We start from the raw sequence: 18205 nt of genomic DNA, 5'->3' as shown, positions 1-18205 counted from the left end.
TCACTAGTGTCACAGGTCTGTAAAATAACATCACTGGTGTCACGTACATCACTAGTGTCACAGGTCTGTAAAATAACATCACTGGTGTCACGTACATCACTAGTGTCACAGGTCTGTAAAATAACATCACTGGTGTCACGTACATCACTAGTGTCACAGGTCTGTAAAATAACATCACTGGTGTCACATACATCACTAGTGTCACAGGTCTGTAAAATAACATCACTGGTGTCACGTACATCACTAGTGTCACAGGTCTGTAAAATAACATCACTGATGTCACGTACTTCACTAGTGTCACAGGTCTGTGAAATAACATCACCGGTGTCACATACATCACTAGTGTCACAGGTCTGTAAGGTAACATCACTGGTGTCACGTACATCACTAGTGTCACAGGTCTGTAAAATAACATCACTGGTGTCACATACATCACTAGTGTCACAGGTCTGTAAGGTAACATCACTGGTGTCACGTACATCACTAGTGTCACAGGTCTGTAAAATAACATCACTGGTGTCACGTACATCACTAGTGTCACAGGTCTGTAAAATAACATCACTGGTGTCACATACTTCACTAGTGTCACAGGTCTGTAAGGTAACATCACTGGTGTCACGTACATCACTAGTGTCACAGGTCTGTAAAATAACATCACTGGTGTCACATACTTCACTAGTGTCACAGGTCTGTAAAATAACATCACTGGTGTCACGTACATCACTAGTGTCACAGGTCTGTAAAATAACATCACTGGTCTCACGTACATCACTAGTGTCACAGGTCTGTAAAATAACATCACTGGTGTCACATACATCACTAGTGTCACAGGTCTGTAAAATAACATCACTGGTGTCACGTACATCACTAGTGTAACAGGTCTGTAAAGTAACATCACTGGTGTCACATACTTCACTAGTGTCACAGGTCTGTAAAATAACATCACTGGTGTCACGTACATCACTAGTGTCACAGGTCTGTAAGGTAACATCACTGGTGTCACATACTTCACTAGTGTCACAGGTCTGTAAAGTAACATCACTGGTGTCACATACTTCACTAGTGTCACAGGTCTGTAAAATAACATCACTGGTGTCACGTACATCACTAGTGTCACAGGTCTGTAAGGTAACATCACTGGTGTCACATACTTCACTAGTGTCACAGGTCTGTAAAATAACATCACTGGTGTCACGTACATCACTAGTGTCACAGGTCTGTAAAATAACATCACTGGTGTCACGTACATCACTAGTGTCACAGGTCTGTAAAATAACATTACTGGTGTCACATACATCACTAGTGTCACAGGTCTGTAAAATAACATCACTGATGTCACGTACATCACTAGTGTCACAGGTCTGTAAAATAACATCACTGGTGTCACGTACATCACTAGTGTCACAGGTCTGTAAAATAACATCACTGGTGTCACGTACATCACTAGTGTCACAGGTCTGTAAAATAACATCACTGGTGTCACGTACATCACTAGTGTCACAGGTCTGTAAAATAACATCACTGGTGTCACATACATCACTAGTGTCACAGGTCTGTAAAATAACATCACTGGTGTCACGTACATCACTAGTGTCACAGGTCTGTAAAATAACATCACTGATGTCACGTACTTCACTAGTGTCACAGGTCTGTGAAATAACATCACCGGTGTCACATACATCACTAGTGTCACAGGTCTGTAAGGTAACATCACTGGTGTCACGTACATCACTAGTGTCACAGGTCTGTAAAATAACATCACTGGTGTCACATACATCACTAGTGTCACAGGTCTGTAAGGTAACATCACTGGTGTCACGTACATCACTAGTGTCACAGGTCTGTAAAATAACATCACTGGTGTCACGTACATCACTAGTGTCACAGGTCTGTAAAATAACATCACTGGTGTCACATACTTCACTAGTGTCACAGGTCTGTAAGGTAACATCACTGGTGTCACGTACATCACTAGTGTCACAGGTCTGTAAAATAACATCACCAGTGTCACGTACATCACTAGTGTCACAGGTCTGTAAAATAACATCACTGGTGTCACATACTTCACTAGTGTCACAGGTCTGTAAGGTAACATCACTGGTGTCACGTACATCACTAGTGTCACAGGTCTGTAAAATAACATCACCAGTGTCACGTACATCACTAGTGTCACAGGTCTGTAAAATAACATCACTGGTGTAACGTACATCACTAGTGTCACAGGTCTGTAAAATAACATCACTGGTGTCACGTACATCACTAGTGTCACAGGTCTGTAAAGTAACATCACCGGTGTCACGTACATCACTAGTGTCACAGGTCTGTAAAATAACATCACTGGTGTCACATACTTCACTAGTGTCACAGGTCTGTAAAATAACATCACTGGTGTCACGTACATCACTAGTGTCACAGGTCTGTAAGGTAACATCACTGGTGTCACATACTTCACTAGTGTCACAGGTCTGTAAAGTAACATCACTGGTGTCACATACTTCACTAGTGTCACAGGTCTGTAAAATAACATCACTGGTGTCACGTACATCACTAGTGTCACAGGTCTGTAAGGTAACATCACTGGTGTCACATACTTCACTAGTGTCACAGGTCTGTAAAGTAACATCACTGGTGTCACATACTTCACTAGTGTCACAGGTCTGTAAAATAACATCACTGGTGTCACGTACATCACTAGTGTCACAGGTCTGTAAAATAACATTACTGGTGTCACGTACATCACTAATGTCACAGGTCTGTAAAATAATGTTTCTAGTGTTACATGTACGTCAATAGTGTTAAGGTATGTAAAATAACGTCACTAGTGTCACAAGCAGGTAATATTAAGTCTCTAGTGTCACAAACAGGTAGTGTAATGGGTTTAGTGTCATAGACAGGTAACATAACATACAAGTGTCACACACAGGTAATATAATGTCATTAGTGCCGCAGGCAAGTTAGAATATTCAGCCTAGTGTCAAAAGCAGTAATATAATGTCACTAGTCTTACAGACAGCTAATATAATGTCCCTGGTGTCAGAAGCAGGTGACATAATTCCACTACTATCACTAACATGTAATATAACAACACTAGTGTTACAAACAGGTAATATAATGCCATTAGTGTGACCAAAAAATGTATATCACTACTTCCACATGCAGACAACACAATGTCACTAGGATCACTGACATAATATTATGTAATTAGAGGCACGAACAGGTAACATTACTTCACTAGTATCACAAGCAGATAATTTAATATCTATAGTTTTACAGGCTAGTAATATAATGAAACTCATGTTACACACAAGTAATAATACAATGTCATTAGTGTGACGGACTAGTAATATATTATCACTACTACCACAGGCAGCTAATATAGCATCACTACACCTGTCATATACTGGCATTTGTGTCTCAGGCAGGTAACACGATGTCACCAGTATCACCTACAGGTACTGTGACATCACTAGAGTCACACTCAAGTATATTACAGGTGACATTCTATAAATAGTGTCATAGACAGGTCTCATAACTTCACTAGTGACAAAAGGCATGTAACATTACATCACTGTCAATATGCCATCACTTATGTCAGACAGGTAATGTAACTGCACTAGTAACATAGACAGGTAGCATAACACCACTAGTGACAAAAGGCATGTAACATTACATCACTATCATCAATTATACTTTGATACATAATATGATTATAATTGTCCCTGACAGCTTGCATAACATCACTTAAATGACATGCATAATGTCACTAGTGTCACAGAAAGGTAACACAACTTTGCCAAAGTCAAAGGCAGGTAATATAATGCCACTAGTGTCACAGATAGATAACATTACTTCACTAGTGTTACAGATAGATAACAAAACTTCACTATTGTCACTGACAGATTAGCATCACTTAAATCCCATGCAGGTAACATTGTATCACTAGTATCACAAGCAGGTAATATAACTTCACTAGAATATGTAACATATGTAAGAACATTTTATGATGTGTCACACAAGTAACTTAACATCAATAGTGCCACAAAAAAATAACATAACATCACTAGGATTACATATAGGTAACAACATCGCAAGAGTCACAGATAACAAAACCACGAGTGACACAGATAACATAATACCACTAGTGACACATATAACACAACCACTAGTGACACAGATAACATAACCACGAGTGACACAGATAACATAACCACTAGTGACACAGATAACATAACCACTAGTGACACAGATAACATAACCACTAGTGACACAGATAACATAACCACTAGTGACACAGATAACATAACCACTAGTGACACATATAACACAACCACTAGTGACACAGATAACATAACCACTAGTGACACAGATAACATAACCACTAGTGACACAGATAACATAACCACTAGTGACACAGATAACATAACCACTAGTGACACAGATAACATAACCACTAGTGACACATATAACACAACCACTAGTGACACAGATAACATAACCACTAGTAACACAGATAACATAACCACTAGTGACACAGATAACATAACCACTAGTGACACAGATAACACAACCACTAGTGACACAGATAACATAACCACTAGTGACACAGATAACATAACCACTAGTGACACAGATAACATAACCACTAGTGACACAGATAACATAACCACTAGTGACACAGATAACATAACCACTAGTGACACAGATAACATAACCACTAGTGACACAGATAACATAACCACTAGTGACACGGATAACATAACCACTAGTGCCACAGATAACATAACCACTAGTGCCACAGATAACATAACCACTAGTGACACAGATAACATAACCACTAGTGACACAGATAACATAACCACTAGTGACACAGATAACATAACCACTAGTGTCACAGATAACATATCCACTAGTGTGACATATAGATAACAAAACATCACTATTGTCACTGACAGGTTGAATAGCTTCACTTAAATCACATACAGGTAACATAATATCACTAGTATAACAGGCAGGTAACATAACATCACTAGTATCACAGGCAGGTAACATAATATCACTAGTATAACAGGCAGGTAACATAATATCACTAGTATAACAGGCAGGTAACATAATATCACTAGTATAACAGGCAGGTAACAATATCACTAGTATAACAGGCAGGTAACATAATATCACTAGTATAACAGGCAGGTAACATAATATCACTAGTATAACAGGCAGGTAACATAATATCACTAGTATAACAGGCAGGTAACATAATATCACTAGTATAACAGGCAGGTAACATAATATCACTAGTATAACAGGCAGATAACATAATATCACTAGTATCACAGGCAGGTAACATAATATCACTAGTATCACAGGCAGGTAACATAATATCACTAGTATCACAGGCAGGTAACATAATATCACTAGTACCACAGGCAGGTAACATAATATCACTAGTATAACAGGCAGGTAACATAATATCACTAGTATAACAGGCAGGTAACATAATATCACTAGTATAACAGGCAGGTAACATAATATCACTAGTATCACAGGCAGGTAACATAATATCACTAGTATAACAGGCAGGTAACATAATATCACTAGTATCACAGGCAGGTAACATAATATCACTAGTATAACAGGCAGGTAACATAATATCACTAGTATCACAGGCAGGTAACATAATATCACTAGTATCACAGACAGGTAACATAATATCACTAGTATAACAGGCAGGTAACATAATATCACTAGTATAACAGGCAGGTAACATAATATCACTAGTATCACAGGCAGGTAACATAATATCACTAGTATAACAGGCAGGTAACATAATATCACTAGTATAACAGGCAGGTAACATAATATCACTAGTATCACAGACAGGTAACATAATATCACTAGTATAACAGGCAGGTAACATAATATCACTAGTATAACAGGCAGGTAACATAATATCACTAGTATAACAGGCAGGTAACATAATATCACTAGTATCACAGGCAGATAACATAATATCACTAGTATAACAGGCAGGTAACATAATATCACTAGTATAACAGGCAGGTAACATAATATCACTAGTATCACAGACAGGTAACATAATATCACTAGTATAACAGGCAGGTAACATAATATCACTAGTATAACAGGCAGGTAACATAATATCACTAGTATAACAGGCAGATAACATAATATCACTAGTATAACAGGCAGGTAACATAATATCACTAGTATAACAGGCAGATAACATAATATCACTAGTATAACATGCAGGTAATATAAGTTTACTAGAATCACATGCAAGTAACATGATGTCACAAGTGTCACACACAGGTAACATCACTTGTGTCCCAGACAAATAACATAGCATTACTTGTATCACAGATAACAAAACATCACTAGGGTCATATACAGGTAGCTTGACATCACTAGTGTCACAGATAACATAACATCACTAGTGTCACAGATAACATAACATCACAAGTGTCACAGATAACATTAAATCACTAGTGACACTTATAGGTAACAACATCACAAGTGTCACAGATAACATAATATCACTAGTGACACAGATAGGTAACATAATAACACGTGTGTCACAGATAACATAACATCACTAGTGTCACAGATAACATAATATCACTAGTGACACAGATAACATAATATCACTAGTGACACAGATAACATAATATCACAAGTGTCACAGATAACATAACATCACTAGTGTCACAGATAACATAATATCACTAGTGACACAGATAACATAATATCACAAGTGTCACAGATAACATAACATCACTAGTGTCACAGATAACATAATATCACTAGTGACACAGATAGGTAACATAATAACACGTGTGTCACAGATAACATAACATCACTAGTGTCACAGATAACATAACATCACTAGTGTCACAGATAACATAACATCACTAGTGTCACAGATAACATAATATCACAAGTGTCACAGATAACATAATATCACTAGTGACAGATAACATAATATCACAAGTGACACATATAGGTAACATAACATCACAAGTGTCACAGTTAGGTAACATAACATCACAAGTGTCACAGATAACATAACATCACAAGTGTCACAGATAACATAACATCACAAGTGACAGATAACATAACATCACTAGTGTCACAGATAACATAATATCACAAGTGTCACAGATAACATAATATCACTAGTGACAGATAACATAATATCACAAGTGACACATATAGGTAACATAACATCACAAGTGACAGATAACATAACATCACTAGTGTCACAGATAACATAATATCACAAGTGTCACAGATAACATAATATCACTAGTGACAGATAACATAATATCACAAGTGACACATATAGGTAACATAACATCACAAGTGTCACAGATAGGTAACATAACATCACAAGTGTCACAGATAACATAACATCACAAGTGTCACAGATAACATAACATCACAAGTGACAGATAACATAACATCACTAGTGTCACAGATAACATAATATCACAAGTGTCACAGATAACATAATATCACTAGTGACAGATAACATAACATCACAAGTGTCACAGATAGGTAACATAACATCACAAGTGTCACAGATAGGTAACATAACATCACAAGTGTCACAGATAACATAACATCACAAGTGTCACAGATAACATAACATCACAAGTGACAGATAACATAACATCACTAGTGTCACAGATAACATAATATCACAAGTGTCACAGATAACATAATATCACTAGTGACAGATAACATAACATCACAAGTGTCACAGATAACATAACATCACAAGTGTCACAGATAGGTAACATAACATCACAAGTGTCACAGATAACATAACATCACAAGTGACAGATAACATAACATCACAAGTGTCACAGATAACATAACATCACAAGTGTCACAGATAACATAACATCACTAGTGTCACAGATAACATAATATCACTAGTGTCACAGATAACATAATATCACTAGTGTCACAGATAGGTAACATAACATCACAAGTGACACAGGTAACATAACATCACAAGTAACAGATAACATAACTTTCTCGTGTCCCAGACAGGTGACACAGCGCAGGTGCCATCACTAGTGCCAAGTCACGGAAGGGTTCCTTACCTGTAAGATCCAGTGGAAAGTTTCGCCCACCAGTGGAAATCCCATGGAGCCCCTGGGCATGGGCAGCTTGCACGACTTGTCCCGGGTGGCCGCCCAGCGCAATTGCCAAAGCTGCTGGGACACCGCGAGGAGCAGAGCCAGGGAGACCAGACAGGCGGCCAGAGCGGCCAAACACCACACAACCATCATGGGAACCGGGGAACCGGGACAGGACAGAGCTCAGCACCTGAGGAGGGAGAGAGCGACACTCATAACCAGGAGGCAATCCACAGCCGGCGGCCACAGCACACACTACAGCTCCTGTACACTGCAGCCTCTTATATACAGGAGGGGAGGCTGCCGGCTGGCTGATGTACTGACAAGGGCGGGGAGACTGATCCTCTACTACACCTACTCCTCCTGTACACTGCAGCCTCTTATATACAGGAGAGGAGACTGATCCTCTACTACACCTACTCCTCCTGTACACTGCAGCCTCTTATATACAGGAGAGGAGACTGATCCTCTACTACACCTACTCCTCCTGTACACTGCAGCCTCTTATATACAGGAGGGGAGACTGATCCTCCACTACACCTACTCCTCCTGTACACTGCAGCCTCTTATATACAGGAGGGGAGGCTGCCGGCTGGCTGATGTACTGACAAGGGCGGGGAGACTGATCCTCTACTACACCTACTCCTCCTGTACACTGCAGCCTCTTATATACAGGAGAGGAGACTGATCCTCCACTACACCTACTCCTCCTGTACACTGCAGCCTCTTATATACAGGAGAGGAGACTGATCCTCCACTACACCTACTCCTCCTGTACACTGCAGCCTCTTATATACAGGAGAGGAGACTGATCCTCCACTACACCTACTCCTCCTGTACACTGCAGCCTCTTATATACAGGAGGGGAGACTGATCCTCCACTACACCTACTCCTCCTGTACACTGCAGCCTCTTATATACAGGAGTGGAGGCTGATCCTCCAGTACACCTACTCCTCCTGTACACTGCAGCCTCTTATATACAGGAGGGGAGACTGATCCTCCACTACACCTACTCCTCCTGTACACTGCAGCCTCTTATATACAGGAGAGGAGACTGATCCTCCACTACACCTACTCCTCCTGTACACTGCAGCCTCTTATATACAGGAGAGGAGACTGATCCTCTACTACACCTACTCCTCCTGTACACTGCAGCCTCTTATATACAGGAGAGGAGACTGATCCTCTACTACACCTACTCCTCCTGTACACTGCAGCCTCTTATATACAGGAGGGGAGACTGATCCTCCACTACACCTACTCCTCCTGTACACTGCAGCCTCTTATATACAGGAGAGGAGACTGATCCTCCACTACACCTACTCCTCCTGTACACTGCAGCCTCTTATATACAGGAGGGGAGACTGATCCTCCACTACACCTACTCCTCCTGTACACTGCAGCCTCTTATATACAGGAGAGGAGACTGATCCTCCACTACACCTACTCCTCCTGTACACTGCAGCCTCTTATATACAGGAGAGGAGACTGATCCTCCACTACACCTACTCCTCCTGTACACTGCAGCCTCTTATATACAGGAGGGGAGACTGATCCTCCACTACACCTACTCCTCCTGTACACTGCAGCCTCTTATATACAGGAGAGGAGACTGATCCTCTACTACACCTACTCCTCCTGTACACTGCAGCCTCTTATATACAGGAGGGGAGACTGATCCTCCACTACACCTACTCCTCCTGTACACTGCAGCCTCTTATATACAGGAGAGGAGACTGATCCTCTACTACACCTACTCCTCCTGTACACTGCAGCCTCTTATATACAGGAGAGGAGACTGATCCTCTACTACACCTACTCCTCCTGTACACTGCAGCCTCTTATATACAGGAGGGGAGACTGATCCTCTACTACACCTACTCCTCCTGTACACTGCAGCCTCTTATATACAGGAGGGGAGACTGATCCTCCACTACACCTACTCCTCCTGTACACTGCAGCCTCTTATATACAGGAGTGGAGACTGATCCTCCACTACACCTACTCCTCCTGTACACTGCAGCCTCTTATATACAGGAGGGGAGACTGATCCTCCACTACACCTACTCCTCCTGTACACTGCAGCCTCTTATATACAGGAGAGGAGACTGATCCTCCACTACACCTACTCCTCCTGTACACTGCAGCCTCTTATATACAGGAGAGGAGACTGATCCTCCACTACACCTACTCCTCCTGTACACTGCAGCCTCTTATATACAGGAGAGGAGACTGATCCTCCACTACACCTACTCCTCCTGTACACTGCAGCCTCTTATATACAGGAGAGGAGACTGATCCTCCACTACACCTACTCCTCCTGTACACTGCAGCCTCTTATATACAGGAGGGGAGACTGATCCTCCACTACACCTACTCCTCCTGTACACTGCAGCCTCTTATATACAGGAGTGGAGGCTGATCCTCCAGTACACCTACTCCTCCTGTACACTGCAGCCTCTTATATACAGGAGGGGAGACTGATCCTCTACTACACCTACTCCTCCTGTACACTGCAGCTTCTTATATACAGGAGTGGAGACTGATCCTCCACTACACCTACTCCTCCTGTACACTGCAGCCTCTTATATACAGGAGGGGAGACTGATCCTCTACTACACCTACTCCTCCTGTACACTGCAGCCTCTTATATACAGGAGGGGAGACTGATCCTCCACTACACCTACTCCTCCTGTACACTGCAGCCTCTTATATACAGGAGAGGAGACTGATCCTCCACTACACCTACTCCTCCTGTACACTGCAGCCTCTTATATACAGGAGAGGAGACTGATCCTCTACTACACCCCTTCCTCCTGTACACTGCAGCCTCTTATATACAGGAGTGGAGACTGATCCTCCACTACACCTACTCCTCCTGTACACTGCAGCCTCTTATATACAGGAGGGGAGACTGATCCTCCACTACACCTACTCCTCCTGTACACTGCAGCCTCTTATATACAGGAGTGGAGACTGATCCTCTACTACACCTACTCCTCCTGTACACTGCAGCCTCTTATATACAGGAGAGGAGACTGATCCTCCACTACACCTACTCCTCCTGTACACTGCAGCCTCTTATATACAGGAGTGGAGACTGATCCTCCACTACTCCTACTCCTCCTGTACACTGCAGCCTCTTATATACAGGAGAGGAGACTGATCCTCTACTACACCTACTCCTCCTGTACACTGCAGCCTCTTATATACAGGAGAGGAGACTGATCCTCCACTACACCTACTCCTCATGTACACTACAGCCTCTTATATACAGGAGTGGAGACTGATCCTCTACTACACCTACTCCTCCTGTACACTGCAGCCTCTTATATACAGGAGTGGAGACTGATCCTCCACTACACCTACTCCTCCTGTACACTGCAGCCTCTTATATACAGGAGTGGAGACTGATCCTCCACTACACCTACTCCTCCTGTACACTGCAGCCTCTTATATACAGGAGAGGAGACTGATCCTCCACTACACCTACTCCTCCTGTACACTGCAGCCTCTTATATACAGGAGGGGAGACTGATCCTCCACTACACCTACTCCTCCTGTACACTGCAGCCTCTTATATACAGGAGTGGAGACTGATCCTCCACTACACCTACTCCTCCTGTACACTGCAGCCTCTTATATACAGGAGGGGAGACTGATCCTCCACTACACCTCCTCCTCCTGTACACTGCAGCCTCTTATATACAGGAGGGGAGACTGATCCTCCACTACACCTACTCCTCCTGTACACTGCAGCCTCTTATATACAGGAGTGGAGACTGATCCTCCACTACACCTACTCCTCCTGTACACTGCAGCCTCTTATATACAGGAGAGGAGACTGATCCTCTACTACACCTACTCCTCCTGTACACTGCAGCCTCTTATATACAGGAGTGGAGACTGATCCTCCACTACACCTACTCCTCCTGTACACTGCAGCCTCTTATATACAGGAGAGGAGACTGATCCTCTACTACACCTACTCCTCCTGAACACTGCAGCCTCTTATATACAGGAGGGGAGACTGATCCTCTACTACACCTACTCCTCCTGTACACTGCAGCCTCTTATATACAGGAGAGGAGACTGATCCTCTACTACACCTACTCCTCCTGTACACTGCAGCCTCTTATATACAGGAGTGGAGACTGATCCTCCACTACACCTACTCCTCCTGTACACTGCAGCCTCTTATATACAGGAGGGGAGACTGATCCTCCACTACACATACTCCTCCTGTACACTGCAGCCTCTTATATACAGGAGAGGAGACTGATCCTCCACTACACCTACTCCTCCTGTACACTGCAGCCTCTTATATACAGGAGTGGAGACTGATCCTCCACTACACCTACTCCTCCTGTACACTGCAGCCTCTTATATACAGGAGGGGAGACTGATCCTCTACTACACCTACTCCTCCTGTACACTGCAGCTTCTTATATACAGGAGTGGAGACTGATCCTCCACTACACCTACTCCTCCTGTACACTGCAGCCTCTTATATACAGGAGGGGAGACTGATCCTCTACTACACCTACTCCTCCTGTACACTGCAGCCTCTTATATACAGGAGGGGAGACTGATCCTCCACTACACCTACTCCTCCTGTACACTGCAGCCTCTTATATACAGGAGAGGAGACTGATCCTCCACTACACCTACTCCTCCTGTACACTGCAGCCTCTTATATACAGGAGAGGAGACTGATCCTCTACTACACCCCTTCCTCCTGTACACTGCAGCCTCTTATATACAGGAGTGGAGACTGATCCTCCACTACACCTACTCCTCCTGTACACTGCAGCCTCTTATATACAGGAGGGGAGACTGATCCTCCACTACACCTACTCCTCCTGTACACTGCAGCCTCTTATATACAGGAGTGGAGACTGATCCTCTACTACACCTACTCCTCCTGTACACTGCAGCCTCTTATATACAGGAGAGGAGACTGATCCTCCACTACACCTACTCCTCCTGTACACTGCAGCCTCTTATATACAGGAGTGGAGACTGATCCTCCACTACTCCTACTCCTCCTGTACACTGCAGCCTCTTATATACAGGAGAGGAGACTGATCCTCTACTACACCTACTCCTCCTGTACACTGCAGCCTCTTATATACAGGAGAGGAGACTGATCCTCCACTACACCTACTCCTCATGTACACTACAGCCTCTTATATACAGGAGTGGAGACTGATCCTCTACTACACCTACTCCTCCTGTACACTGCAGCCTCTTATATACAGGAGTGGAGACTGATCCTCCACTACACCTACTCCTCCTGTACACTGCAGCCTCTTATATACAGGAGTGGAGACTGATCCTCCACTACACCTACTCCTCCTGTACACTGCAGCCTCTTATATACAGGAGAGGAGACTGATCCTCCACTACACCTACTCCTCCTGTACACTGCAGCCTCTTATATACAGGAGGGGAGACTGATCCTCCACTACACCTACTCCTCCTGTACACTGCAGCCTCTTATATACAGGAGTGGAGACTGATCCTCCACTACACCTACTCCTCCTGTACACTGCAGCCTCTTATATACAGGAGGGGAGACTGATCCTCCACTACACCTCCTCCTCCTGTACACTGCAGCCTCTTATATACAGGAGGGGAGACTGATCCTCCACTACACCTACTCCTCCTGTACACTGCAGCCTCTTATATACAGGAGTGGAGACTGATCCTCCACTACACCTACTCCTCCTGTACACTGCAGCCTCTTATATACAGGAGAGGAGACTGATCCTCTACTACACCTACTCCTCCTGTACACTGCAGCCTCTTATATACAGGAGTGGAGACTGATCCTCCACTACACCTACTCCTCCTGTACACTGCAGCCTCTTATATACAGGAGAGGAGACTGATCCTCTACTACACCTACTCCTCCTGAACACTGCAGCCTCTTATATACAGGAGGGGAGACTGATCCTCTACTACACCTACTCCTCCTGTACACTGCAGCCTCTTATATACAGGAGAGGAGACTGATCCTCTACTACACCTACTCCTCCTGTACACTGCAGCCTCTTATATACAGGAGTGGAGACTGATCCTCCACTACACCTACTCCTCCTGTACACTGCAGCCTCTTATATACAGGAGGGGAGACTGATCCTCCACTACACATACTCCTCCTGTACACTGCAGCCTCTTATATACAGGAGAGGAGACTGATCCTCCACTACACCTACTCCTCCTGTACACTGCAGCCTCTTATATACAGGAGTGGAGACTGATCCTCCACTACACCTACTCCTCCTGTACACTGCAGCCTCTTATATACAGGAGGGGAGACTGATCCTCTACTACACCTACTCCTCCTGTACACTGCAGCCTCTTATATACAGGAGGGGAGACTGATCCTCTACTACACCTACTCCTCCTGTACACTGCAGCCTCTTATATACAGGAGTGGAGACTGATCCTCCACTACACCTACTCCTCCTGTACACTGCAGCCTCTTATATACAGGAGGGGAGACTGATCCTCCACTACACCTACTCCTCCTGTACACTGCAGCCTCTTATATACAGGAGGGGAGACTGATCCTCCACTACACCTACTCCTCCTGTACACTGCAGCCTCTTATATACAGGAGTGGAGACTGATCCTCCACTACACCTACTCCTCCTGTACACTGCAGCCTCTTATATACAGGAGTGGAGACTGATCCTCCACTACACCTACTCCTCCTGTACACTGCAGCCTCTTATATACAGGAGAGGAGACTGATCCTCTACTACACCCCTTCCTCCTGTACACTGCAGCCTCTTATATACAGGAGGGGAGACTGATCCTCTACTACACCTACTCCTCCTGTACACTGCAGCCTCTTATATACAGGAGAGGAGACTGATCCTCTACTACACCTACTCCTCCTGTACACTGCAGCCTCTTATATACAGGAGAGGAGACTGATCCTCCACTACACCTACTCCTCCTGTACACTGCAGCCTCTTATATACAGGAGGGGAGGCTGATCCTCTACTACACCTACTCCTCCTGTACACTGCAGCCTCTTATATACAGGAGTGGAGGCTGATCCTCTACTACACCTACTCCTCCTGTACACTGCAGCCTCTTATATACAGGAGAGGAGACTGATCCTCTACTACACCTACTCCTCCTGTACACTGCAGCCTCTTATATACAGGAGAGGAGACTGATCCTCCACTACACCTACTCCTCCTGTACACTGCAGCCTCTTATATACAGGAGGGGAGACTGATCCTCCACTACACCTACTCCTCCTGTACACTGCAGCCTCTTATATACAGGAGTGGAGACTGATCCTCCACTACACCTACTCCTCCTGTACACTGCAGCCTCTTATATACAGGAGTGGAGACTGATCCTCTACTACACCTACTCCTCCTGTACACTGCAGCCTCTTATATACAGGAGAGGAGACTGATCCTCCACTACACCTACTCCTCCTGTACACTGCAGCCTCTTATATACAGGAGAGGAGACTGATCCTCCACTACACCTACTCCTCCTGTACACTGCAGCCTCTTATATACAGGAGGGGAGACTGATCCTCCACTACACCTACTCCTCCTGTACACTGCAGCCTCTTATATACAGGAGGGGAGACTGATCCTCCACTACACCTACTCCTCCTGTACACTGCAGCCTCTTATATACAGGAGGGGAGACTGATCCTCCACTACACCTACTCCTCCTGTACACTGCAGCCTCTTATATACAGGAGAGGAGACTGATCCTCCACTACACCTACTCCTCCTGTACACTGCAGCCTCTTATATACAGGAGGGGAGACTGATCCTCAACTACACCTACTCCTCCTGTACACTGCAGCCTCTTATATACAGGAGGGGAGACTGATCCTCCACTACACCTACTCCTCCTGTACACTGCAGCCTCTTATATACAGGAGAGGAGACTGATCCTCCACTACACCTACTCCTCCTGTACACTGCAGCCTCTTATATACAGGAGAGGAGACTGATCCTCCACTACACCTACTCCTCCTGTACACTGCAGCCTCTTATATACAGGAGAGGAGACTGATCCTCCACTACACCTACTCCTCCTGTACACTGCAGCCTCTTATATACAGGAGAGGAGACTGATCCTCTACTACACCTACTCCTCCTGTACACTGCAGCCTCTTATATACAGGAGAGGAGACTGATCCTCCACTACACCTACTCCTCATGTACACTGCAGCCTCTTATATACAGGAGTGGAGACTGATCCTCTACTACACCTACTCCTCCTGAACACTGCAGCCTCTTATATACAGGAGGGGAGACTGATCCTCTACTACACCTACTCCTCCTGTACACTGCAGCCTCTTATATACAGGAGAGGAGACTGATCCTCTACTACACCTACTCCTCCTGTACACTGCAGCCTCTTATATACAGGAGTGGAGACTGATCCTCCACTACACCTACTCCTCCTGTACACTGCAGCCTCTTATATACAGGAGGGGAGACTGATCCTCCACTACACATACTCCTCCTGTACACTGCAGCCTCTTATATACAGGAGAGGAGACTGATCCTCCACTACACCTACTCCTCCTGTACACTGCAGCCTCTTATATACAGGAGTGGAGACTGATCCTCCACTACACCTACTCCTCCTGTACACTGCAGCCTCTTATATACAGGAGGGGAGACTGATCCTCTACTACACCTACTCCTCCTGTACACTGCAGCCTCTTATATACAGGAGGGGAGACTGATCCTCTACTACACCTACTCCTCCTGTACACTGCAGCCTCTTATATACAGGAGTGGAGACTGATCCTCCACTACACCTACTCCTCCTGTACACTGCAGCCTCTTATATACAGGAGGGGAGACTGATCCTCCACTACACCTACTCCTCCTGTACACTGCAGCCTCTTATATACAGGAGGGGAGACTGATCCTCCACTACACCTACTCCTCCTGTACACTGCAGCCTCTTATATACAGGAGTGGAGACTGATCCTCCACTACACCTACTCCTCCTGTACACTGCAGCCTCTTATATACAGGAGTGGAGACTGATCCTCCACTACACCTACTCCTCCTGTACACTGCAGCCTCTTATATACAGGAGAGGAGACTGATCCTCTACTACACCCCTTCCTCCTGTACACTGCAGCCTCTTATATACAGGAGGGGAGACTGATCCTCTACTACACCTACTCCTCCTGTACACTGCAGCCTCTTATATACAGGAGAGGAGACTGATCCTCTACTACACCTACTCCTCCTGTACACTGCAGCCTCTTATATACAGGAGAGGAGACTGATCCTCCACTACACCTACTCCTCCTGTACACTGCAGCCTCTTATATACAGGAGGGGAGGCTGATCCTCTACTACACCTACTCCTCCTGTACACTGCAGCCTCTTATATACAGGAGTGGAGGCTGATCCTCTACTACACCTACTCCTCCTGTACACTGCAGCCTCTTATATACAGGAGAGGAGACTGATCCTCTACTACACCTACTCCTCCTGTACACTGCAGCCTCTTATATACAGGAGAGGAGACTGATCCTCCACTACACCTACTCCTCCTGTACACTGCAGCCTCTTATATACAGGAGGGGAGACTGATCCTCCACTACACCTACTCCTCCTGTACACTGCAGCCTCTTATATACAGGAGTGGAGACTGATCCTCTACTACACCTACTCCTCCTGTACACTGCAGCCTCTTATATACAGGAGAGGAGACTGATCCTCCACTACACCTACTCCTCCTGTACACTGCAGCCTCTTATATACAGGAGAGGAGACTGATCCTCCACTACACCTACTCCTCCTGTACACTGCAGCCTCTTATATACAGGAGGGGAGACTGATCCTCCACTACACCTACTCCTCCTGTACACTGCAGCCTCTTATATACAGGAGGGGAGACTGATCCTCCACTACACCTACTCCTCCTGTACACTGCAGCCTCTTATATACAGGAGTGGAGACTGATCCTCCACTACACCTACTCCTCCTGTACACTGCAGCCTCTTATATACAGGAG

General features: G+C 44.6%; 1 protein-coding gene across 2 annotated transcripts in view; it reads right to left on the bottom strand.

The window, feature by feature from the left end:
- Window positions 1-18205, bottom strand: part of LOC130315155 (cytochrome P450 26B1) — a 131599-nt gene that overhangs the window by 71963 nt on the left and 41431 nt on the right. For both annotated transcript variants that reach the window (XM_056552751.1, XM_056552753.1), the window contains exon 2: window positions 8130-8355. In XM_056552751.1, coding sequence (XP_056408726.1) covers window positions 8130-8318 — 189 coding nt within the window. In that variant the 5' untranslated portion in view covers window positions 8319-8355. The remainder of the gene's footprint in view (window positions 1-8129; window positions 8356-18205) is intronic.

This window comes from Hyla sarda, chromosome 1 (genome assembly GCF_029499605.1).
Source record: "Hyla sarda isolate aHylSar1 chromosome 1, aHylSar1.hap1, whole genome shotgun sequence".
NCBI classification, from domain to species: domain Eukaryota; kingdom Metazoa; phylum Chordata; class Amphibia; order Anura; family Hylidae; genus Hyla; species Hyla sarda.
The sequence above is the reverse complement of the archived record's forward strand: the minus strand, read 5'-3'. Positions and strand labels throughout refer to the sequence as shown.